At 44.9% G+C, this 26149-nt stretch overlaps 1 protein-coding gene and 1 pseudogene across 1 annotated transcript in view; one reads left to right on the plus strand and one right to left on the minus strand.

The window, feature by feature from the left end:
- ZNF83 (zinc finger protein 83) overlaps positions 1–7185 on the plus strand; it is a 27237-nt gene extending 20052 nt beyond the window's left edge. Inside the window, exon 4 of the mRNA XM_017864644.1 lies at positions 4840–7185. Within this exon, the coding sequence (XP_017720133.1) occupies positions 4840–6539 (1700 nt within the window). The 3' untranslated portion in view covers positions 6540–7185. The remainder of the gene's footprint in view (positions 1–4839) is intronic.
- A 13657-nt stretch (positions 7186–20842) lies between these two features.
- Positions 20843–23247, minus strand: LOC108523612 (putative zinc finger protein 137; annotated as a pseudogene).
- Positions 23248–26149: the final 2902 nt, after the last annotated feature.

Here is a 26149-nt window from a genome sequence, read left to right on the forward strand (position 1 = left end):
TATTTATTTTGAGACGGAGTCTCACTCTGTTGCCCAGGCTGGAGTGCAGTGACATGATCTCAGTTCACTGCAACCTCCACCTCTTGGGTTCAAGCAATTCTCCTGCCTCAGCCTCCCGAGTAGTTGGGACTGCAGGCACATGCCACCATGCCCAGCTAATTCTTATATTTTTAGTAGAGACTGGATTTAACCAGTTTGGCCAAGATGGTCTCCTTGTGATCCACCTGCCTCGGTCTCCCAAAGTACTGGGGTTACAGGCATGAACCACCATGTCTGGCTGGGAATGTTTTCCAGATGTAAACACAGGTAAGGGGTCAGATGGGCAGAGTGGAAGCTCCATCTTCAAATAGTGTGTGGGGAAACTCTTTGCAAGTGAGAGAATTCTGTGGGAAAAGCATCATTTAAATCCTGAGATCTCTGAATGGACATATTTCTTTGCCCCACTTATGCCTCTGCTCGCTCTTTTTCTCTTCTCTTCTTTTCTTTTTACAGGTATGCACCACCACCACACCTGGCTAATTTTTGTATTTTTAATAGCGACGAGGTTTTGCCATGTTGGCCAGATTGATCTCGAACTACCAACCTCAGGTGATTTGCCTGCCTCAGCCTCCCAAAGTGCTGGGATTGCAGGGGTGAGCCACCACGCCTGTGCCCTGTGCTCTTTAGACGTGTATTAGTTTGACCTTTTGCCCTCTAGTGGTGCTGCTGCAGCTCAGAGACAAAGACAGGGTGTTTATCCTGATGAACAGCACCCTGTCATCTGGCTTCTGTGACCTCTTTGGTTTCTTGACTCTGCGGCACAGGGAGGGCTGTGTCAAAGGGGTCTCTTTCCCCTGTGGTCTCTCCTTCTGTACTTGATTCCATCTGATGCCCTATTCTCTGTCCCTATAGATCAGAACTGCCCCGTCCCTATAGATACACCTGCCCCTTGACCTATTCAGGTTCCATCCCATTTCCTGTACTTGGAACACCTAATCAGGAGATGGAAAAATCTGGGCTGCTCCTCCTTTGCATCTGGGGCCCCGGGATACTGCACAGAGCCCTCTGTACTTGTTCAGATAGTCTGGTTGTCTATTTGAAATAGGAAAAATGGCCACATGCAGTGGCTTAAGCCTGTAATCCCATCACTTTGAGAGGCTGAGGCAAGCAGAACACTTGAAGTCGGGGGTTTGAGACCAGCCTGGCCAACATGATAAAACCCTGTTTTTACTAATACAAAAAGTAGTCGGGCGTGGTGGCGGGTGCCTGTAGTCAGGAGACTGAGGCAAGAGAATCTCTTCAACATGGGAGAAAGAGGTGAGCTGAAATCGTGCTGAATCTGTATGTTGGATTTGTTGAATATGTGCCTATAAATAGAATTCATAGGTCATTCAGTTTGACAAATTTCATAGGATACATTATAAGAGATGTAAACCTGCTTCTTTCCCACCTTATACTTTTAAAAAATCTCTTCCATTTTTGCTGCACAATTGCAATTTTTCCCAGAGTTGAAGATGGGGTACTTTTTTTTTTTTTGAGACGGAGTCTTGCTCTGTCATCAGACTGGAGAGCAATGGCACAATCTCGGCTCACACCTCTGCCTCCCAGGTTCAATTGATTCTCCCACCTCAGTCTCCCGAGTAGTTGTGACTACAAGCACGCACCACCATGCCCGGCTAATGTTTTCATTTTTAGTGGAGACCGGGTTTTATCATGTTGGCCAGGATATTCTCCATCTGTTGACTTCGCTATCTGCCTGCCTCTGCCTCCCAAAGTGCTGGGATTACAGGCGTGAGCCACCGTGCCCAGCCAAGGATACAATATTATTACGTTCTTTATTAAATCAGTTATTTTCTACTAAGGTCAAAATTTTAACTGATAAACTATAATTATATATTTTTTCACATGGAGTCTTGCTCTGTTGCTCAGGCTGGAGTACAGTGGCATGATCTCTGCTCACTGCTATCTCCTCCTCCTGGATTCAGGTCATTCGACTGCCTCAGCCTTTCCAATAGCTGGGATTACAGGTGCCAAACTCCACATCCAGCTCATTTTTGTATTTTTAGTAGACAGGGTTTCATCATGTTGACCCAGCTGGGTTTGTACTCCTGACTTCAGGTGATCCACCTGCCTGAGCCTCCCAAAGTGTCGGGATTACAGGCGTGAGCCACTGCTCCCAGCCTACTGTCACTTATTACCATATTAATCTTTGTATTTCTGACCACCTCAATATCCACAGTGCTCTCTCAGTCCCCACACTACTCTCAAGGAAAGACACTTGCTTATCCATTGGACAGCTTTCGCAGGACACAGCCTAAACCAATGTCTGCTCTGTATGATGGTTGACATGCCACTGTCTAAATTTTACTTTTAAGTTCTCCTAAACCAATGTCTGCTCTGTATGATGATTGACATGCCACTGTCTAAATTTTACTTTTAAGTTCTGGGGTACATGTGCAGAACGTGCAGGTTTGTTACATAGGTATACATGTGCCATGGTGATTTGCTGCACCTGTCCACCCATCATCTAGGTTTTAAGCCCTGCATGCATTAGGTGTTTTTCCCAATGTTCTCCCTCCTCTTGCCCCCCACCCCCGATACGCCCTGCTGTATATTGTTTCCCTCCCTGTGTCCACGTGTTCTAATTGTTCAACTCCCACTTATGAGTCAGAACATGCAGTGTTTGGTTTTCTGTTCCTGTGTTAGTTTGCTGAGCATGATGGCTTTCAGCTTCATCCATGTCCCTACAAAGGACATGATCTCATTCTTTTTTTTTTTTTCTTTTCTTTTCCTTTTTTTTTGAAATGGAGTTTCGCTCTTGTTGCCCAGGCTGGAGTGCAATGGGATGATCTCGGCTCACCACAACCTCCGCCTCCCGGGTTCAAGCGATTCTCCTGCCTCAGCCTCCAAAGTAGCTGGAATTACAGGTATGCACCACCTTGTCTGGCTAATTTTGTATTTTTAGTAGAGACGGAGTTCCACCATGTTGGTCAGGCTGGTCTCCAACTCCTGACCTCAGGTGATCTGCCCACCTTAGCCTTCCAAAGTGCTGGGATTACAGGTGTGAGCCACTGTGTCCTGCCAGTCTCATTCTTTTTTTATGGCTGCATAGCATTCCATGGAATATATGTGCCACATTTTCTTTAACCAGTCTATCCTTGGTGGGCATTTGGGTTGGTTCTAAGTCTTTGTTATTGTAACTATTGCTGCAAGAAACGTACATGTGCATGTGTCTTTACAGTAAAATGATTTATAATCCTTAGGGTATATACCCAGTAATGGGATTGCCAGGTCAATACTACGTCCACTTTTAAGAACATGTCTGGGTCTGCAGCCCAAGATCAAATACCATTGACCTCACTTACTTTCAGTGTAAATTGGTGGACCTACTCTATTTATTTGAAAAGCAATAATTTACTCCAAATTTCTTTTGGCAAGTTAGTGTTTGTTGGTAGATGGCTGGGAATACTGCACAGTTTTTGTGAAGATGGAAAAGTTACTTTAGTTAAGAAAAGATTTATCAGTCTCTGTCAGGTTTACCAGATGGAGCTTTTCACGTCTTAACCACCTCAACCTACCGTAAGACATACTGTAGACTGAGATGCTTAACACCTTAAACTGCAGGAAATAATTTCTCATAAATCTGTAGGCAGTGAAGTCCAAGATGCATAAAAACATTTCCTGGGTGGTGCCTTCTTTCTATTTTACCCCAGTCTTTTTTTTTTTTTTTAATGGAGTTTTGCTAATTTTTGTATTTTTAGTAGTGATGGGGTTTAATAATGTTGGACAAGCTGGTCTCAAACTCCTGACCTCAGATGATTCACCCTCCCAGGCCTCAACCCTGGCTGAGATTACAGGCCTGAGCCACTGCACCTGGCCCCAGCCAGCTTCTTGCTGTGTCTCATATGTCAGAGTGAAAGGAAGCAAACACTCTAGTGGTTTTCCTTATACAGGCACTAATCCTGTTCATGAGAGCTTCCTCCTCATGGTCTAATTGTTGCCCAATGTCCTCACTTCCAATAAAATAATATTGGGGAATAGGATCTTAGTAGACTAATTTTGGTCAGTGCAAACATGGGTGCCTTCGTTGTGTTGTATACCTTTTTATTTTTCAGTTTGCTCCAAAGAATGTTTTCTCTGACCTTAGTCAATAAATTTCCCAATTCCAAAATTCTTTTCAGTTATTAGACAGCCATGCTTCCCTTCTATTGCAGCATGCCCAGGCTTCATGTTGGAAAAATTCTCCTTTTTGGGGAGCTAACCTAATTAATTTTTGCAATGTAAGTTGTTGATCATAGCTTTCTTTATACTACTATTCTGCAGTTAGTTTGAATTATGTACAGTCACCCTTTCTCTATTAGAAAATATCTGTTCCTGGTCAGGCATGGTGGCTCACGCCTGTAATTCCAGCACTTTGGGAGGCCGAGGCAGGCAGATCACAAGGTCAGGAGATTGAGACCATCCTGGCTAACATGGTGAAACCCCATCTCTACTAGAAATATCAAAAATTAACAGGGCGTGGCAGCGGGCACCTGTAGTCCCAGCTACTTGGGAGGCTGAGGCAGGAGAATGGCATGAACCCGGGAGGCGGACCTTGCATTGAGCCGAGATTGCGCCACTGCACTCCAGCCTGGGCGACTGAGCAAGACTCCGTCTCAAAAAAAAAAAAAAAAAAAAAAAAAGAAAGAAAGAAAGTATCTGTTCCTTTTGTTCTCCAAAAAATTAAAAATCATGATTGGGAGTTTTATAACTTTCTTTAACGTAAGTATTACTATTAGTGTAATATTACATATTTCAATAGGAGATATTTATTGATTATCTGTAATTAATTGGAAACTGTGGGTTCCTTATATCTTATAGGTATTTTTTCTAAATATGAGATCAAGGAATTACCAACAAAAAAGGAGAGTAATACAGGAGAAATATTCCAGACAGTAATGTTGGAAAGACATGAAAGCCACGACATAGAAGATTTTTGCTTCAGTGAAACCCAGAAAAATGTACACGACTCTCAGTGTCAGTGGAGACATGATGAAAGACATTACAAACGAGTGTGTGTGACCTATAAGGAAAGTCTCATTGGTAGAAGAGACATGCATGGTAGAAAGGATGATGCACAAAACAAGCCCATTAAAAATCAACTTGGATTAAACTTGCAGTCACACCTACCAGAACTGCAGCTATTTCAAGCTGAAAGGAAAATATATGAATATGGTCACACGGAAAAATCTGTCAACAGTAGTTCCTTAGTTTCCCCACCCCAAGGTATTTCTTCTACTGTCAAAACCCATGTTTCTCATACATATGAATATAATTTTGTGGATTCGTTATTCACACACAAAGAGAAAGCAAACATTGGGACAGAACACTACAAATGTAATGAGTGTGGCAAGTCCTTTCACCAAGGCTTACATTTTACTATACATCAAATAATCCATACTGAGGAGAAGCAGCTTAAATGTGATATATGTGGCAAGAGCTTCAATAAAAAATCAAACCTTGCAAGTCATCGAAGAATTCATACTGGAGATAAACCATATAAATGTAACGAATGTGGCAAGGTCTTCAATAATATTTCACACCTTGCACAGCATCGCAGGATTCATACTGGAGAGAAACCATATAAATGTAATGAATGTGGCAAGGTCTTTAATCAAATGTCACACCTTGCACAACATCAAAGAATTCATACTGGAGAGAAACCTTATAAATGTAATGAATGTGGAAAGGTATTCCATCAAATTTCACACCTTGCACAACATCGGACAATTCATACTGGAGAAAAACCTTACAAATGTAACAAATGTGGCAAGGTGTTCAGTCGCAATTCCTACCTTATACAACATCTGATCATTCATACTGGAGAGAAACCCTACAAATGTAATGAGTGTGGAAAGGTCTTCAATCATATTTCACACCTTGCACAACATCGGAGAATTCACACCGGAGAGAAACCCTACAAATGTAACGAATGTGGCAAGGTCTTCAGCCACAAGTCATCCCTAGCAAATCACTGGAGAATCCATACTGGAGAGAAACCTTACAAATGTAATGAATGTGGCAAGGTCTTCAGTCGCAATTCATACCTTGCCCAACATCTGCTAATTCATACTGGTGAGAAACCTTATAAGTGTGATGAATGTGACAAAGCATTCAGTCAAAATTCACATCTTGTACAACATCGCAGAATTCATACTGGAGAGAAACCTTACAAATGTAATGAATGTGGCAAAGTCTTCAGTCAAAATTCATACCTTGCATATCATCGGAGAATTCATACTGGAGAAAAACCTTATAAATGTAATGAATGTGGGAAGGTCTTCAGTCTAAACTCATCCCTAGCACATCATCGGAAAATTCACGCTGGAGAGAAACCTTACAAATGTAATGAATGTGGCAAAGCTTTCAGTGTGCATTCAAGCCTTATTAATCATCATGTGATCCATACCGGAGAGAAACCTTTCAAATGTAATGAATGTGGCAAACTCTTCCGCGACAGTTCATATCTTGTAGGTCATCAGAGATTTCATGCCAGAGAGAAATCTAACAAATGTAATTAATGTGGCAGAGTGTTCAGTCAGCATTAAAGCCTTGCAACACATACAATAATTTATACTGGAGAAAAACTTTGCAAGTATAATGAATGTTAGCAGAGCCTTTAGTTTTTGTTCAAGGCTTAATAACCATTAGCTAGTCCATGGGGAGAGAAACTTTACTAATGTATTGAATGTGGCAAGGCCTTAAGGTAAAAGTCTGAGATCAGGATTTTTCCAAGAATTCTTGCCGGTGAGAAACCTAACAAATGTAATGAAAGTGGCAAGGTCTTCTGGTACAATTCTCACATTGTACAATATTGCAAAATTTCATACTTGAGAGAAACAAAAACACTGAGAGTGGGAAACCATTATGACTTCAAACATTCATCAACATCAGAGAATCCATACTAAAGAGCCTTTATATAATTATATGTGATAGAGATTTTCTGCAGGCCATAGTCTTACTAAGCATCAACAACTTTTTTGATGAAACCATATAAAGGGAATGTGCATGCTTAGGCTTTTGCCCAAGCATCAAAACCGGAACATCACAGGGTTTATACTGGAGAGTAACTACACAAACATAATGAATGTAATAAGCCTTTCAGTGTCATATTCATTATTTTCTTGTGAGAGATCTACTCAATAAAAACCAAGTAAATATAGTGAATCTGGAAAGGTCACTAGTCTAAGATGCATTCTCATGGTTCATTAAAAATTCATAGTGGAGGCCGGGCGCAGTGGCTCAAGCCTGTAATCCCAGCACTTTGGGAGGCTGAGGCAGGCGGATCCCGAGGTCAGGAGTTTGAGACCATCCTGGCTAACACAGTGAAACCCTGTCTCTACTAAAAATACAAAAAATTAGCCGGGTGTGGTGGTGGGCGCCTGTAGTCCCAGCTACTCAGGAGGCTGAGACAGGAGAATGGCATGAACCCAGGAGGCGGAGGTTGCAGTGAGCTGAGATTGTGCCACTGCACTCCAGCCTGGTCAAGAGAGTGAGACTCTGTCTCCAAAAATAATAATTCCTAGTGGATCCCAGGTGCGGTGGCTCACACTTGTAATCACAGCATACTGGGAGGCCGAGGTGGGTGGATCATAAGGTCAGGAGTTTGAGACCGGCTTGACCAACATAGTGAAACCACATCTCTACTAAAAATACAAAAATTAGCCAGGTGTGGTAGTGGGTACCTGTAATCCCAGCTACTTGGGAGGCTGAGGCAGGAGAATCACTTGAACCTGGGGGGCGGAGCTTGCAGTGAGCCAAGATCTCACCACTGCACTTCAGCCTGGGCAACAGAGTGAGACTCCATCTCAAAAAAAAAAAAAAAAAAATTACAGTGGAACAAACACTTACAAAGGTAGTGATATGGTAAATTAACCAATTCACAGACTATAATCCATCCGAGAGCTCACAGGAAGTCTAATTCTCTACCATTAATCTTTTATATTACATTCTGCAGAATAATTACAATTCAAAATTATGTTGAAAGTCATGACATCTATCAAAGACTCAAAGACATTTGGAAATGGCCAGTTACCTTCAGGTCATAAAATAACTGATTACATTATTGAAGGAGAAAGACTTCTTTACCAATGTTGACTTTCAAGTTGACATTTGAAATGTTTTTATGATGTCTTTCTTACTCATTTCCTGATCTATAGGCAAGAATAGGAAAAAATGGCCTACTTCATTAGGTGAGATCATTTCTCTCCATGTTCCTGTGAAACAGGGACACTCTCTTTTGAAATTAAATATTGGCTGAATATTGGCTAATCCTAGCACTTTGGGAGGCGGACATGGGTGGATCACTTGAGGTCAGGAGTTTGAGACCAGCCTGGCCAGCATGGTGGAACCCCATCTTTACTAAAAATAACAAAAATTAGCCAGACATTGTGGCTGGCACCTGTAATCCCAGCTACTCGGGAGACTGAGGCAGGAGAATTGCTTGAATCTAGGAGGCGGAGCTTGCAGTGAGCGGAGATCGCGCCATTGCACTCCAGCCTGGGTGACAGGTGAGACTCCATCTCAAACAAAAACACACACAAAAGGAAACAGAACCAGACGGAAATTGTTGCCTACGTATGTGCTTCTGTGATGCTCCTCAAAAACAACAATGGGCCAGGCATGGTGGCTCACTCCTGTAATTCCAGCATTTTGGGAGGCCGAGGCAGGTATATCACCTGAGATCAGGAGTTCGAGACCAGTTTGGGCAACAAAGTGAAACCGCATCTCTATTAAAAATACAAAAACGTGCCAGGCATAGTGACACACGTTTGTAATCCCAGCTACGAGAGGCTGAGGCAGGAGAATCACTTGAACCCGTGAGGCGGAGGTTGCAGTGAGCCGAGATTGTGCCACTTCACTCTAGCCTGGACGACAGAGTGAGACTATCTCAAACCAAAAAAAAAAAAAAGGAAAAAAATGGCTGAATTAAGATTTGTAAGGGGCTGAGAATAATGTAAAGCTGTGATACCAGTCATATTATTGCATACAGGGCATTCTTCACAGAGAGGGCCAGTGTGGATTATAGGAAAGAAATGCTCTACTAACCAGTCATGAAACAGAGCAATCCAAGACCTCAAGAGACTGCAGTTTTTCTGGAGGAGATTAATACATTAATAGGAAATGATTACATGTACGGTAGAGGTAATGCAGGGGAAATGTTAGCCACATCTCCATTGAATGGCAGTAGCTGTCATGTAGCAAGATTGAGGAAAAATTGATCTTAATTTTGAAATTGAAAAGAGTAGTTATCACAGAGAAGAGGATTTTTTAAGCATTTTTTCTTTTTTTCTATTTGTAGAGATGAGGTTTCGCTACGTGTCCCAGGCTGGTTTTGAACTCCTGAGCTCAAGTGATCCTTCTGCTTGGCCTCCCAAAAGTGTTGGGATTACAGGTGTGAGCCACTGTATCTTGTCCAAAGAGGAGAGGTTTAATTAATTTTAAAAAAAAAAAAAAAAAAAAAAAAAACACCCTAGCATGTTTTTGATTAGGAATCCCATTAAACTGCCAGCATTACATTTTCTATTGTTTGTTTTTTGAGACAGTGTCTCACTCAGTCACCCAGGCTGCATTGCAATGGAGCGATCATGACTCACTGCAACCTCCACCTCCCAGGTTCAAGCAATTCTCCTGCCTCAGCCTCCCTAGTATATGGGACTACATGCACACCACCACCATGCCCGGTTAATTTTTGTATTTTTTGGTAGAGATGTAGTTTCACTGTGTTGGCCAGGCTACATTTTCTATTCTTTTATTTAGAATGTATCATAAATCACGTGTGAATAAAATTTATTTTTTATAACTATGAGTTAATTATGTTCCATCTACCTGCATAGCTTTATCTCACCTCTATAGGATCCTTCATGTCTAAACACAAACAATGCACCATCCATTAGGTTGCTAAGGCTGAAGGATCTACAGTTTTATTTTGTGACGGAATTAAACATCATACAATTTGAGAACATGCAATCACACCTTCCACTTCAGTTGTTCTCTCTGCAGTCGGCCTTAGGTTACTTGTATGAACATGATGAGAATCCCACAGCAGCGCAGTTTCACACTCGGACAAACCTGCATCCCTGTTGATAAGTGTAGCTTGTATTCTAAATGCTTTTCTCTTACGCCCCAAATGAACACGCAGCACGCATTTTAATCTACATAAAGTAAAAATACGCATATACTAAGGACATAAAAAGTACTGTGAAATAAAAGTAAATATGGGGAATACGAGTAAAAATAGCACCAAAATTGAGCTGGGCGCGGTGGTGTACGATTGTAATCTCAGCTACTTGGGAGACTGAGTAAGGAGAATCGCTTGAACCCAGGAGGTGGAGGTTGCAGGGAGCAGAGATCACACTGCTGCACTCTAGCCTGGGAGACAGAGCGAGACTCTGTCTCAGCAAAAGAAAAAAAAAACGATCTCCAGTTGCCTCTGTTGTTGCAAATGACAGGATGCCATACTTTTTGATGGCTGAACATTGCTCCGTTTTGTGTAAGCACCACTTTTTTTGGTCCATTTATCTGTTGGTGGACACTTAGATTGCTTCCAAATCTTGGTTACTGTGAACAGGACTGCACACACATGGTAGTGCAGAGATCTTTTTCATATACTGATTCATTTTGCATATATACCCAGCACTAGGCTTGCTGGATGATATGGTAGCTCAATGTTTAATTTTTAAAATAGCTTGTTTGCCTTATCTCTTTGCTTTCCCCCTGTTCCCACTAGCCAGACTCCTTTTCCCTAATTAGGACTCCACAATAAATCCAAATATAGGCCGGGCGCGGTGGCTCAAGCCTGTAATCCCAGCACTTTGGGAGGCCGAGACGGGCGTATCACGAGGTCAGGAGATCGAGACCATCCTGGCTAACACGGTGAAACCCCGTCTCTACTAAAAAATACAAAAAAACTAGCCGGGCGAGGTGGCGGGCGCCTGTAGTCCCAGCTACTCGGGAGGCTGAGGCAGGAGAATGGCGTGAACCCGGGAGGTGGAGCTTGCAGTGAGCTGAGATCTGGCCACTGCACTCCAGCCCGGGCGACAGACCGAGACTCCATCTCAAAAAAAAAAAAAAAAAAAATCCAAATATATTCTGAAGACTATCTATGTTATAGGTTTTCTAACCATACCTGACAGAAAGAGAAAACAAAAGGTATAAAATAACTTATAGGGCCGGGCGCGGTGGCTCTCGCCTGTAATCCCAGCACTTTGGGAAGCCGAGGCGGGTGGATCACAAGGTCAGGAGTTAAAGATTAGATTGGCCAATATGTGAAACCCCATCTCTACTAAAAATACAAAAAAAAAAGTTAGCTGGGAGTAATGGTGCATGCCTGTAATCCCAGCTACTCGGGAGGCTGAGGCGGGAGAACTGCTTGAACCCAAGAGATGGAGGTTGCAGTGAGGCAAGATTGTGCCACTGCACTCCAGCCTGAGTGACAGACTGAAAACTCCATCTCAAAAAATAAAAAATAACAATAATTTAGAGATACCTTATAATTGGCTGGGCGTGGTGGCTCATGCCTGTAATCTCAGCACTTTGGGAGGCCGAGGCAGGCAGATCACTTGAGGACCGGAGTTCGAGACCAGCCTGGCCAACACAGCCAAATGCCATTTCTACTAAAAATATAAAAATTAGCCGGGCGTGATGACGCACACCTGTAACCCAGCTACTTAGGAGGTTGAGGCAGGAAAATTGCTTTAACCTGGGAGGCGGAGGTTGTAGTGAGTCAGGATCACACCACTGCACTCCAGTCTGGGTGACACACTGAGACTGTCTCAAAACAAACAAACCAAAAAAAAGCCCTTATAATTTGCCAATAAAAAGTATCTTTTCTAGTCACTTTCAGAATGCACGTAAAGTGAATTGAAAACTCTGCCGTGGTGAAAGCTCATCCTATCAGTTGGGTCACCCTTGCCATATCCAACTGATACAGGAGGTAGAAAGAAATTATTTAGGCAGATAGTGAGGGCAGAAACTCCTCTGCAGAGCTTCCCTTCTAACAAAAAGCTGCCCAAAATATCATTTTGTTCTAACAAAGAGCAGCCTGAAAAATCGATCTACAAACATAGGTAAGCAAGCTGGAAGCTTGCACGGAGGAAAGTCAGCAGCTGCGCCAATAGGAAAGGGGCAACTTTGGGGCTAGGCATGCCCACAATGGAAGCTCCATCTTTCCTTTTTTGTTAGCACTTGTACAGTAAGAAAGAAATGGGCAAGATGGCGCACATCTCAGGCAAAGAACCCACCTGCGTAATAAAAGATTGGGGAGGGGGCTACCAGAAATTCATGCCGTATGCAAATGACCCATCTGGTCCTAATGAGTTTTTCACGCCCTATGTAGATAAGACACTGCCTCCCCACCAGCTCATCAATAAAACCCCTACATTTTACCACGAATCCTCAAACCATTCTTCCAGGACCCCTCTCTGTAGCAGAGCGCTATTGACTTCCTTTCGCCTATTGAACTTCCACTCTCACGTCACTCTTGGGTGTCCACGTCCTTGATTTCCGTGGCCATGAGACAACCAACCTCAGGTGTTACCCCAGAACATGAGGCTGCTTCACAACTAAACCAAAGTCAAGAGGACAGATGAAACATGAGCCCAGGACACAAACATGGCTTCAAGAACGTGATTCTCTGAAGTATGGCTGCTGAAACTTCCTGTTGTAACCAGAAACCCCTGAAACCAGCTTTTTCTTTTTTCTTTTTTTTTTTTTTTTTTGGACAGAGTCTTGCTCTGTCACCAGGCTAGAGAGAAGTGGCACAGTCTCGGCTCACTGCGAGCCACGATTCCCTGGATCAAGCGATTCTCCAGCCTCAGCCTCCGGAGTAGCTGGGATTACAAGCACGTGCAAAGACGCCCGCTAATTTTTGTATTTTTATGAGAGGGTGTCACCATCTTTGCCAGGGTGGTCTCGAACTCCTGACCTTGTGATCCGCCCGCCTTGGCCTCCCAAGGTGCTGGGATTACAGGCATGAGCCACTGTACCAGCCCAGATTTTTCTTATAGTTGCTAAAATAAATCACCTGGGACTCTAAAAATAGTCTGCGAACCAAGTATCTGAGACGTCTCAATCAGTTCAGAAAGTTTATCTTGCCAAGCTTAAGAGTATGCGCATGACGCAGGCTCAGAGGGTCCTAATGGCATGTGCCCAATATGGTCTAGGTAGACCTTACATTTTAGGGAGACACGACATATCAATCAGTAAGTGTCAGATGTACGTTGGTTCAGTTGGGAAAGGTGGAACAACTCAAAGCGGGGGAGGGGGACTCCAGGACATATGTAGATAAGAGACAAATGGTTGCTTTGAGTCTCTGATTAGCCTTTCGTACTTTGAGTAATTTTGTTCTCATATATTTTATTTTAATTTAAGATGAAGCCTTGCTCTTTTGCCAGCTACTCGGGAGGCTGAGGCAGGAGAATCGTTTCAACCCAGGAAACGGAGGTTGTGGTGAGCCGAGTTCATGCCATTGCACTCCAAGATGTGGTTGGGGAGAAATCCACAAATTTTGGTCATCAGAACGGAGGCATTCTGTGCTCAGTGGCATGAGAGAGCAGGGAAAATACTTTTCTTTTTTTTTTTGGCGGGGGGAGGGAGTCTCACTTTGTCGACAAGGCAAAGTGTAGTGTCGGAATCTCGGCTCACTGCAAAGTCCACCTCCTGGTTTCAAGAGATTCTTCTGCCTCAGTCCTCAGTCTCCCAAGTAGCTGGGATTATAGACACCCACCACCACGCCCGATTACTTTTGGTATTTTTAGTAGAAACGGGGTTTCACCATGTTGGCCAGGCTGGTCTCAAACTCCCGACTTCAAGTGATCTGCCCTCCTCAGCCTCTCAAAATGATGGGATTACAGGCATAAGCCATCGCGCACGGCCTTTTTTCCTATTTCTAATAGGCAAGCCAGCTATTTGAACAACCAGAGAGGGCTCTGTGCAGTATCCTGGGCCCCAGATGCAAAGGAGGAGCAGCCCAGGTTTTCGGATCTCCTGATTATGTGTTCCAAGTACAGGAAATGGGATGAAACCTGAATAGGTCAAGGGGTAAATGTATGGAGGCCTCAGTTCTGATTCACAGGAACAGAGAACAGAGCATCAGATGGAATCAAGTACAGAAGGAGAGACCACAGGGTAAAGAGATCCCTTTGACACAGCCCTTCCTGTGCCACAGGGTCAAGAAACCAAAGAGGCCACAGAAGCCAGATGACAGGGTGTTGCCCATCAAGATAAAGACTCTGCCTTTGTCTCTGAGCTGCAGCATCACTAGAGGACAAAAAAATCAAACTACTACACATCTAAAGAGCAGAGGGGCCTGGAGCGGTGGCTCACACTTGTAATTTCAGCACTGGGCAAATCACCTGAGGTCAGGAGTTCGAGACCAGCCTGGCCAACATGGTGCAACACCATCTCTACTAAAAATAAAGAAATCAGCCTGGTGTGGTGGTGATGCATGACTGTATTTCCAACTACTTGAGAGGCTGAGACAGGAGAATCACTTGAACCCAGGCAGCGGAGGTCGTAGTGAACTATTGTGCCACTGCACTTCAGTCTGGGCAACAGAGGGAGACGCTGTCTCAAAAAATTAAATAAATAAATAAATAGCAGAGAGATAAGAGGGGCAAATAAAGATGTTCACTCAGAGATCTTAGGATTTTAACTTTTCGTTTCCCACAGAATTCTCCCACTTGCAGAGCGTTTCCCCACATACTATTGGAAGGTGGAGCTTCCACTCTGCCCATCTGAGCTCTTACCTGCCTTTACACCTGTAATACATTCCCACCCAGCTGGATTCTTTTGCTATTTTCACTTCACTCTCCATGGTCCAGGGCTCTTTTCCTTGCTCCAACGTGGAGATAACAGGCCAGAAAGAGACTCCTGATTATAAAAAAAGGAAGATGATATGCTGGAACTTTTCTAGAGTCCCAGCCCTATGTTTCAGTAGGAAAGAAGAATTTGCAGATGGATCTAGGAAAACATTTCACTAATTGTTCCGCTGATTGCCTCCCTCTGAGTGCTTGGGGAGCATTGCAATATGTAACACGTGGACATCGAGCTCTCTTCCAAGAACTACTGAATCAAAAGCACAGAAGCAAACAGGCAAACGGATATCTTTTTGTTTTTAGGCGGAGTTTCGCTCTTGTTGCCCAAGGTGGAGCGCAATGGAGCCATCTCAACTCACTGCAACCTCTGCCTCCCGGGTTCAAGCGACTTCTCTCGCCTCAGCCTCTCGAGTAGCTGGGATTACAATCACGCACCACCAACCCTGGCTAATTTTGTATTTTTACTATAAACAAGGTTTCTCCATGTTGGTCAGGCTGTTCTCGAACTCGCTACCTCTGGTGATCCACCCGCATCAGCCTCCAAAAGTGCTGGGATTACAGGTGTGAGCCATCGCGCCCGGCCAGAACTGGGTATTTTTAAAGTCAGCCAGAAGGTTTTGTTTTGCTTTTTGAAACAGAGTCTTGCTCTGTCACCTGGGCTAGAGTGTAGTGGCAGGATCTTGGCTCACCGCAACCTTCCCCTCCCAGGCTCAAGTGATTCTCCGATTCTCTTTCCTCAGCCTTCCTAGAATCTGGGATTTCAGGCGAGTACCATCATGCCCTGCTGATTTTTGTATTTTTAGTAGAGACAGTTTCATCATGTTGGCCAGGCTGGTCTCGAATCCCTGACCTGAAGTGATCCACTAGCCTTAGCCTCCCAAAGTGCTGGATTAATTAATATTTGGGACAGGCTCTGGCTTTATCACCCAGGCTCACTCCTGTCCCAAATATTAATCAATTAAATTAAAAGTATTATGTAATAACACCAATTTTTTTTTCCCCACTTCACCGTTCCACTTCATACCCAACTCTGAGAAAAGGCAAGAGTGACTCACAACTGAACAAGTCACTGCCCTCGGGCTGAATAGGGATTCCAAGTGGAAGCTGACCTCTGATGCCAAGATTTACAGAATGTAAATGTCTCATAGATAGGAGTTTAAAAATTCTCAACCTCATCTGTATAATTTAAACAAATTTAAAGTTATTAGATTATATACAAAGAAGTCAACATGTCACGACTAGTAATATGAACTCACCTACTCATCTGAGCCCGAAGTCCCCCGCTCCTTTTTTTCTTTTGAGACAGGGTCTCACTCTGTTGACCAGGCTGGAGTGCAGTGGCGTGATCTCGGCTCACTGCAGCCTGGACCTCCTGGGCTCAAGTGATCCTCCTACATCGGCCTCCAGAGTAGCTAGAATTACAGGTGTGCACCATCACGCCCCGTTTTTTTTTTTTTTTTTTTTTTTGGTCAGAGATGTGGCTCTCATTATGCTGCCCAGGCTGGTGTCGAGCTCCTGGACTCAAGCAATCCTGTCTTAGTGTCCTACAGTGCCGGGATTTCAGGCGTGAGCCACTGTGCCCAGCCCCTCTGTCTTCATTACTGTGCTTCCCTCCCTAATTCTGTACACATCTCTCATTCTCCCCTTCTCTTTCTAGCTCGTTTTCTTGTCTTTTTCCCTGGGATTCTGCGTCTCTTTTGCCCCTCTCCTCTCCTGCTGTTTATCCTCTTCTTCCCTTTATTCCTTCTCTTCCACCTCTTCTGCTCCATCCTCGCAACTTATTTAACCTCTCATTGCTCCTTCACAGATCTTTCAATCTTTCGATTGTCCTCAGTCTTCATAGATTTCTCCCTCTTCTCCCATCTCTGCGCCTCCTCTGCTCTCCCTATTCAATTCTCTTCCCTGTTATACCCCCCGCCCCCACTCTATGGCACTCTAGACCCACAGTAATCCTCCCTGCTGTGGTTCTCCCTCTGTTCTCCTTGCCATCTCTCTGTACATCTGGCTTTTCTCTACATTTCTGTAGTTGCTTTTCTCCTCCTGCTTTCTTTTCTTATCTCAGATTTTCTACTGCTGTCTCCTAATCCCTTTGGCCCACACGATTACAGGGGGGTTTGGAGTAAGACGCCTGCATGCCGGGGGAGCACATTTTCCAGGGGCTGGAGCTGGGCAGGCAAGAACAGCCCGTGTAACAGGACAAGCCCCGGGCACCTCCCCAACGCAGGCTCAGGAGAAGCGGTGACTGCGGAGGGGAGACCTGGGGAGCAGCTGGGCCCCGCACGAGGAGGGAGGTGGGGGACGACGGCGCCTTAAGAAAATGGTGGGGTCTGCAGGATCTCAGGACCAGGCAGAGGACGCGGCCTCCGCGGGACTGGAGCCACCGCGCTACACTGGACAAACCAACGAAGGCGGGGGTGGAAGGTGCCCAGGGCAGGAATCCACCTCACCTGTGAGGACTTTAAAAAGCGTGGGGCAGGAGGAGTTAGAAAAAGGTTTTAAGCAAGAAAACTACGCAATAAAAAGTGTATACATTGCCCTACGCAGAAAGACCAGACCGCACCAGCCTCAAGGCGACTTTAAACCCAAAAGGAAGCGAACCCCAGACTCTCAAAGGGACGTCTCAATTTGCTCTGCATGAAGGAAGACAGGCGAGAATTTCCAGGTCTGTAGGGACCCCACGTCCCAGGTACAGAAGCGCCGGGGACCTGGGAAACACAGACTTAATATAAGACAGAGAGAAACTCACGAGCTGCGGTGGGACCTTCACTCCACGCTATCCGCTTCCAGGTTTGCGTGAATCTGCGCGCGCAGGACAGAAGTAAGGCCTGGGCGGGGTCCACGAGGAGGTGGGCGGGGCCTGGGCAGGGCGAAGTGACGCGCCAGGTGGAGAGACTTTGCCCTTTAGAACCGGCAGAGGGCGGGGCTGCTGCGGCACCTGTGAGTCTCAGTCTTGAGCCCAGCGCCTCTGTTTTTCCGGTTTTGGAGGCGAGACCGGCCAGGAAGGCTGAGGCATGATTCGAAAGCCCTGGAACTGTCTGGAACGGGGATGCAAACTAGAATGTGAAATGCAAAGCCCTGCCTGGGCGGTAGGTACGATTTCATGCTGCCGGCCCTCAGAACAGAATAGAAATCCTCTCCCTTTCTATTCGCCATTCACTCCGGGGGGTGGGAGTCGGGGAAGGGTCCACCCTGTGCTCAGCTTCAGAGACGTCCCTAGGGCCAGGCCTGGGATGCGGGACGGAGTGCTCAGGCCAGGGAAGAGTGAAGTCACCACCTGCTGCTTAAACACAGCAGGGATGCGGGTGCGGGGGAGGGAGCCTGAGGTCCCAGCTACTCAGGAAGCAGCAGCGGGAGGATCCCTGAGCCTGGGGTTCCAGACCAGCGTGGGCGACAAAGTAACACCCGCTCCGGCAGGGCTCCCTTCCTCATTCTCTAACATTTTAAAATAAAATTTTGATTCTGTAGGGATCCAACATTATTCTTTTCCATGTGAATATCCAGTTAGTCATCCCAGCACATTTGTGGAGGAGATCTAACACTTTCTTTTTTTAATTTTTTTTTTTTAAGACAATATTTCTCTGTCGCCGAGGCTGGAGTGCAGTGGCAAGGTCTCGGCTCAGTGTAGCCTGTACACCCTGTGTTGAAGTGATTCTCCTGCCTCAGTCTCCGGAGTAGCTGGCATTACAAGCGTGCCACCATGTCCGGCTAATTTTTGTATATTTGGTAGAGACGGGGTTTCACCATGTTGGCCAGGCCGGTCTCAAACTCCTCACTTGAAGTGATCCACCTGCCTTAGCCTCCCAGAGTGTTGTGATTACAGTCGTGAGCCACCAAACCTGGCCCAAGAAATACTCTTTACTTCACTATTTAAATGTTGAGACAATATAATTGAAAACAAAATGATCTTCCCCTGAATGAGAAATCATCTACACGACGATAACAGAATAAGAAATAAAAATGATTTCATTAATTGCCGGGCGCGGTGGCTCAAGCCTGTAATCCCAGCACTTTGGGAGGCCGAGACGGGCGGATCACGAGGTCAGGAGATAGAGACCATCCTGGCTAATACGGTGAAACCCCGTCTCTACTAAAAAATACAAAAAAACTAGCCGGGCGAGGTGGCGGGCGCCTGTAGTCCCAGCTACTCGGGAGGCTGAGGCAGGAGAATGGTGTAAACCCGGGGGGCGGAGTTTGCAGTGAGCTGAGATCCGGCCATTGCACTCCAGCCTGGGCGACAGAGCGAGACTCCGTCTCAAAATAAATAAATAAATAAATAAATAAATAAATAAGCCTTAGACCAGAATGTGATGGCAAATAGAGGAAAAGAGCTAAGAGGCTGAAAACAGAGAAAGACACTTCTCTGTTCTATACAACCCATTAAGTACATGTTTTCAAGATCAACACTAATCAGTCCTCAGGGAAGAGGACTTGACAACACCTTTGATCGCACATGGCTCTACTTGGTAACGGAGGTGACCATCTGTGTCAGCTAACTAAAGTCATCCTGAGGGAGGGGGAGAAACCCTAACCCATAACTTTTGACAAGTGTGAGTTTTACAACAGGGCAGCAGGTGCCCTCTCTAGTGAGGCTCCTACAATCCGACAGAAACTGATGTCAGCAGTAAATAAAATTTAGAATATATGATTAAGTGCGAATTTATTTGAAGGCAAAGCTTGGAAATAGCCACCTGGAAACATCAACTCTAAATGAATTGGATCAGCATTCCAAAGTAGAGATGTTAAGGTTTCACACACATAGGGAAAGACAGAGAATTTTTAGCAGAATCACCACATTTTTTATTCAAGACCAGTGCATAGGGTGCAGCCACTTGCTTGGTTATGGATTGATACACTTCAAGGAAGGTTGAAGTGTACCTTATCATTACAAAAGAAGGAACAATGACCCGAGGAGGTCTTACCTCTGTGGCTGCTTAGTCTTCCTAATTACTTACAGGAAAAGTCTTAGAAATTGCCCCTGCATACCACTGGACTCAGGTTGCATGACCACATTCCTCTCAAGGCTCAGAATTACCTCAAGGTCCATAGCCTTAAATTGAAGTCATTTGATGTTTGAATTATTTAATTTCCTACCGAGATAAAGGTACTGTCTCCCTTGTTGTTTGTCTTTCAAAAAGAGCTCCCAAGTCCCTCAGAAATACGTCCCTGGGTCATTAAACTGAGAAAAGGTTTAGTTTCTAAAAGAAAAAAAAAAAAAGTTAGCCGGGCATGGTGGCTCATGCCTGTAATCCCAGCTACTCGGGAAGCTAAGGCAGGAGAATTGCTTGAACCCAGGAGATGGAGGTTGTGATGAGGCGAGATCGCACCTTGCACTGCAGCCTGGGTAACAGAAAAAAACTGTCTTAGAAAAAAAAAAAAAAAAAAAAAACCTCAGAAGACAGAGAAAATGAATTTACAAATTTTCTAATTGAATATTCTAGGAGACAAAAGGAAATAAAATCTCTTCCCTTACTTTTAAAGGAGGAATTATACTTCTCATTTATTTGTTTGTTTCAGACAGGGTCTAGCTTTGTCACCCAGGCTGGAGTGTGGTGGCGAGATCAGAGCTCACTGCAGTCTCCAACTTTCTGGCTCAAGTGATCCTCCCACCTCAGCGCCCCAAGCAGCTGGGACCATGGGCGTGGACCACCACACCTGGCAGAATTTTTTGATTTTTAGTAGAGATGAGGTCTCATTGTGTTGCCCAGGTTGATTTCGAACTCCTGGGCTCAAGCGATCCTCCCGCCTTGGCTCTTGAACGTGCTGGGATTACAGGTGGGAGACACCGCTCCAGGTCGTGACTTTATTTCCATGAAATATGAAATTATCCTCCACTCCTGTGTGTAATAGGCAGTTTTGCATGTCACCTTTCAGTTTCCATTATCCACTCAAACAACCCAGGATCTTGTTTAGTTTAATAAGCCATTCTAATTGCCAGTCCCTGCTGCAACCAGCGCCCCACTCCACCCCTTTACCAAGGTTCCTGCCCCTCTCCCCCACCCTGCCCCAGACAGAGAGGAGCTTGCACCACCAGCAAGATGCGTGACTCTACCTGCTCAAAAAAGGCTCTTTGCATTAAAACCATTTTCAACTTAAGAGGAAAAATGATTCAGCGTTCAGCACAGGTGGCCCACTACAGTAAGTTGTTTTACCTTCGATTGTTTGAAATATGAACTCAAAACGGACAGGAAGCATCCATGTGATATTAGGGGTAATATCACGGCGTATCAGAAACAATCCACCAATCAGTAACCCGGGAATCCAGTCCTGCAGGGCGAGAGGATGACAGCAGGAGACATCTGGGGCCCAGCTGAGGAGAAAGACAGCACCCGCCCCCTCCAGACCCTGCCCTTCAAAACATCCCTTCCAGACCTCGCCCTCAAGATGATGATCTCTCTCTGGCCCAGGTGTTCCCACTTTCCAGCCCGGCTCCCAGGCAGCCTCCTCATTCTTGCCCTGCCCAGATCCTGTTCAAGGCCCCGCCCCTTCTAACCAGGCCCCACTCCTACAGCCACTTCCACACTCTCATAGCCAGGAGTGGCTGTGATCTATCAGCCTTGGCCTCCCAAAGCGCTGGGATTACAGGCATCAGCCACCCCACATAGCCCAATCTTCTTAACATAAACACTTTAATGTCAATTAATGCTTAAACTCAATGTTAAGTCAACTCAATCTCAAGTCAATGCTCTAATGTCAATTAAAGCTTTATGATTTTCTATAGTCACTGTATTTGGAACAATTATCTGAAAAATGAATTTTCTGATGTTCTGCAAGGATTGACCTCGGACTGAAGACCTTGCCACCCTTATGACATTTGTAAGATTTCTGCCCAGTATAGATTCTCTGATGTCTAATGCTGTGTGAATGTGAAATCAAGACTTTGCCACAATCCTCACACTTGAGATTTCTCTCCCCTATGAATTATCCTTTGTTTTGCATAGGACGAAGCTTGACTGGACCTTGCCACAGTCATGACATTCGTGAGGTTTCTCTCCAGTATGAGTTCGCTGATAAACTGCAAGGTATGATCAATGTCTGAAAAACCTGCCACATTTGTTACACTTGTAAGATCTCTCTTCATTATGGATTCTCTAATGATTTACAATGGTTGTAGCATTACTGAAGACTTTGTGACAATCATTACATTAGTAAAGTTTCCCTACACCATGGATTGCTGATAAAAAGTGATGACTTCCCACTAAAGGTTTTGCCATACTCATTACACTTGTAAGGTTTCTCTCCACTATAAACTCTCTGACGTTGTCCAAAGTTTGATTGTTGATCTTTTGATTTTTAGTAGAGACAAGGTAAAATACAAAAATACAAAAATTTGCCAGGCCTGGTGGTGGGCAGCTGTAATCCCAGCTACTTGGGAAACCAAGGCAGGAGAATCACTTGAACCCAGGAGGGTTCTCCAGGAGGTGGAGGTTGCAGTGAGTGGAGAACACGCCATTGCACTCCAGCCTGGGCAACAAGAATAAAATTCCATGTCCAGAAAAAAAGAGTTCAGTCAAGAGCCTCATATATATGAGGCAGCGAGCCTGAATGACGTCCTCGCTGGGAGGAATTTCAACAGCAGTGACTGCTGCTTAGAGAAGATGATCATTAGCTTATGTGATGATCACTGTCACAGTGCCAGTGAGAGACGCTTCTGCGATGCTCCTCAAAAGCCAGAATGAAAGGCCAGGTGCAGTGGCTCATGCCTGTAATCCCAAAACTTCGCTGGAGGCTGAGGCGGGTGGATTGCTTGAGACCAGGTGTTCAAGACCAGCCTGGCCAACATGGTGATACCCCATCTCTAATAAAAATACAAAAAATAGCCAAGTATAGTGGCATGCATCTGTAATTCCAGTTAGGTTGGGAGACTGAGGTATGTGAATTGCTTGAACCCAGGAGGCAGAGGTTGCAATGAGCTGAGATCATGACACTACACTCCAGCCTGTTAAACAGACTCTGTCTCAAAAAAACAAAACTAAACAACAAAACAAAAAAACAAAAACACAAAACCAGAACCACAGCTGGAAACACTTGTCCATCAGTGTCATGCTTTCTATCTTGTGTCCCGGGCCACACTGACAATTCCATTCAGGGCTTCCAGGGACATCTCTGCCTAGAGCAGGATGATGTTCAGTCTTATTAATCAAAGTGTTTTCATGAATTTTCTGGTTTTATGAAAACCTACTCTATAGAAGAGTCTCTAAGAAGCTATCCATGACAGAGAGGAGGGTCATCACTACAGAAAACAATGACACGTACATCAAAAGCATGTATGGGGCAACATCACAAAAGAGAATACAAAACCAGGAAGAGCCAAGATAGACAAGAGCAGACTCCTCATGTCTAGAGGGACATTTTCCTCACCCACAGACTCCAGGTTCCTGTAGTTCTCCAACATCACTTCCCTGTATAAAGCCATTTACACAGCGTTCGGGCATTTCCACTCCAGCAGAGAATTTTATAGCCACATCCCTGAAAGTCAAGTGTCCCTAAAATGAAAAACACATTTCAACAAAACATTAGGGAGGAGTGAGTTATCACCTTCACACAAAATGAGAAAAGAGAAAATAAGTATTGATTTCATCCAAGACTGTGTTCTGACAAACCCACACTGAGGTATTTTTGAACAGTTTTTTCTGTACAGTTGCATTTTATTGCACTTTTCCATCATAGATTTTAAAATCCCCTAAGTCACTGTGGAAGTCTCAGTTTTATGGACAATATAAAAAATATTTGGCCGGGCGCAGTGGCTCAGGCCTGGAATCCCAGCAATTTGGGAGGCCAAGGCGGGTGGATCACCTGACCTCAGGAGTTGGAGACCACCCAGGGTAACATGGTGAAACCCCGTCTCTACTAAAAATACAAAACTTAGCTGGGCATGGTGGCACCTGTCGGTAATCCCAGCTACTCGAAGGCTGATGCAGGAGAACTGCTTGAACCCAGGTGTGGTGGTGCACACCTCTAGACCCAGCTACTTGGGAGGCTGAGGCAGGAGAATTCCTTGAACCCCAGAGGCAAAGGTTGCAGTGAGCTGAGATTGTGCAACTCAGCTTGGACTGCAGAGTTAGACTCTGTCAGAAAACAAATAAATGAATAAATAAAGAAACCACACACACACACACACACACACACACACACACACAGACCGAGCATTGGGGCTCACACCTGTAATCCCATCACTTTGGGAAACCAAGGTGGGTGGATTACTTAAGGTCAGGAGTTCGAGAACAACCTGGCCAACATGGTGAAAACCCATATCTACTAAAAATATAAAAATTTTCTGGGCATGGTGGGGGAAAAGCCCTGTAATCCCAGCTATTTGGGAAGCTGAGGAGGAGAATTGATAGAACTCTGGAGGCAGGAGTTGCAGTAAGCCGAGATCACACCACTGCACTCTGGCCTGGGCAACAGAGTGAGGCTCTTAAAATAAAATATATGTGTATATATACTGAAAATAATGCATTTTCTACATAAACCATGGGCTTGGCCAGGCATGGTGGCTCACACCTATAATCCCAGCACTTATGGAGGCCAAGATGGGCAGATCAGGCGGTCAAGAAATCAAGAATATCCTGGCCAACATGGTAAAACCCCGTCTCTATTAAAAATACAAAAATTAGCTGAGTGTGGTGGTGTGTGCCTGTAGTCCCAGCTACTCTGGAGGGTGAGGCAGGAGAATCTTTTGAACTCGGAAGGTGGAGGTTGCAGTGAGCCTAGATGGAGTCACTGCACTTTAGCCTGATGACAGAGTGAGACTTTGTTTCAAAAAACAAACAAATAATCATAAGCTTCTCCATTAATGCTCTTCTGCACACACTACAAATCACATCCAAACACACTTAAATTAACTTCAGTTCAGAGATTATAAGCAAAAACCTAGAGAGGACACATCTACAGATACATGCCAGGCTGAGGTGGGAAGATCTCTTGAGCCTGGAGAGCAGAAGATAAAGTGACCCAAGATTGCACCACTGCAATCCAGCCTGGGGGACACAGTGAGAGCCCATCACCTCCAACCCCTACAATGTTGGAAACTCATTGAGTTAAGACACAGCTTCAAGAAATCAAAAAACCAATACATGAAGAAAATGAGAAGGTCAACCAACATACAGAAATTATGAAGAACTACACAGAAACTCTTGGGCTAAAAATACAGTAACTAAATGGAAAAATTCAATACATGGGTTCAAAATCAGAATTCATAATGTAAATTAAAAATTAGACTGGGGGTCCGGGCGTGGTGGCTCACACCTGTAATCCCAGCACTTTGGGAGGCTGAGATGGGTGGATCACGAGGTCAGGAGATTGAGACCATCCTGGCTAACACGTTGAAACCCCGTCTCTACTAAAAAAAATACAAAAAAAAAACTAGCCGGGTGAAGTGGTGGGCGCCTGTAGTCCCAGCTACTTGGGAGGCTGAGGCAGGAGAATGGCGTAAACCCGGGAGGCAGAGCTTGCAGTGAGCTGAGATCCGGCCACTGCACTCCAGCCTGGGCGACAGAGCCAGACTCTGTCTCAAAAAAAAAAAAATTTAGACTGGGGGACTGGCAAGGTGGCTCACACCAGGACTTGGGAGGCCGAAGTGAGTGGATCACCTGAGGTCAGGAGTTTGGAGAAGAGCCTGGTCATTATGGCAAAACCCTGTCTCTACTAGCAATACAGAGATGAGCTGGGTGTGGAGGTGGGCTTCTGTAGTTCCAGTTACTCTAGAGGCTGAGGCAGGAGAAGCGCTTGAACATGGGAGGCAGAAGTTGCCATGAGCCGAGATTGCTTCACTGTACTCCAGCCTGGGTGACAAAGCAAGACTGTCTCAAAAATATAAAACAATTAAAAAAATAGGCCAGGCACGGTGGCTCACACCTGAAATCCCTGCACTTTGGGAGGCCAAGGTGGGCAGATCACCTGAGATTGGGAGTTTGAGACCAGCCTGACCAACACAGAGAAAACCCGTCTCTATGAAAAATGTAACAATTAGCCAGGTGTGCTGGTGCGCACATGTAGTCTCAGCTACTTGGGAGGCTGAGATAAGAGAATCACTTAAACCCAGGTGACAGAGGCTGGAGGTGAGCCAAGTTTGCATCACTGCACTCCAGCTTGGCAACAGAGCAAAACTTCATTTCAAAAAAAATTTTTTTCAAGTACCAGAAGTCCCAGAAGACAGTGAGAGGAAGAAAGTTATAGAAAAGCCTGTTGGAAGACATTAATAGCCAAAAATTTCGAATTTCAGAAGGCAAAAGAAATTATGGCCATCATAGTGAAACACCATCTCTACTAAAAAATACAAAACTTAGCTGGGAGTGGTGGAGCCTGCCTGTAATCAC

The sequence above is a fragment of the Rhinopithecus bieti genome, unplaced genomic scaffold, assembly GCF_001698545.2.
Source record: "Rhinopithecus bieti isolate Rb0 unplaced genomic scaffold, ASM169854v2 scaffold_2723, whole genome shotgun sequence".
Lineage (NCBI taxonomy): Eukaryota > Metazoa > Chordata > Mammalia > Primates > Cercopithecidae > Rhinopithecus > Rhinopithecus bieti.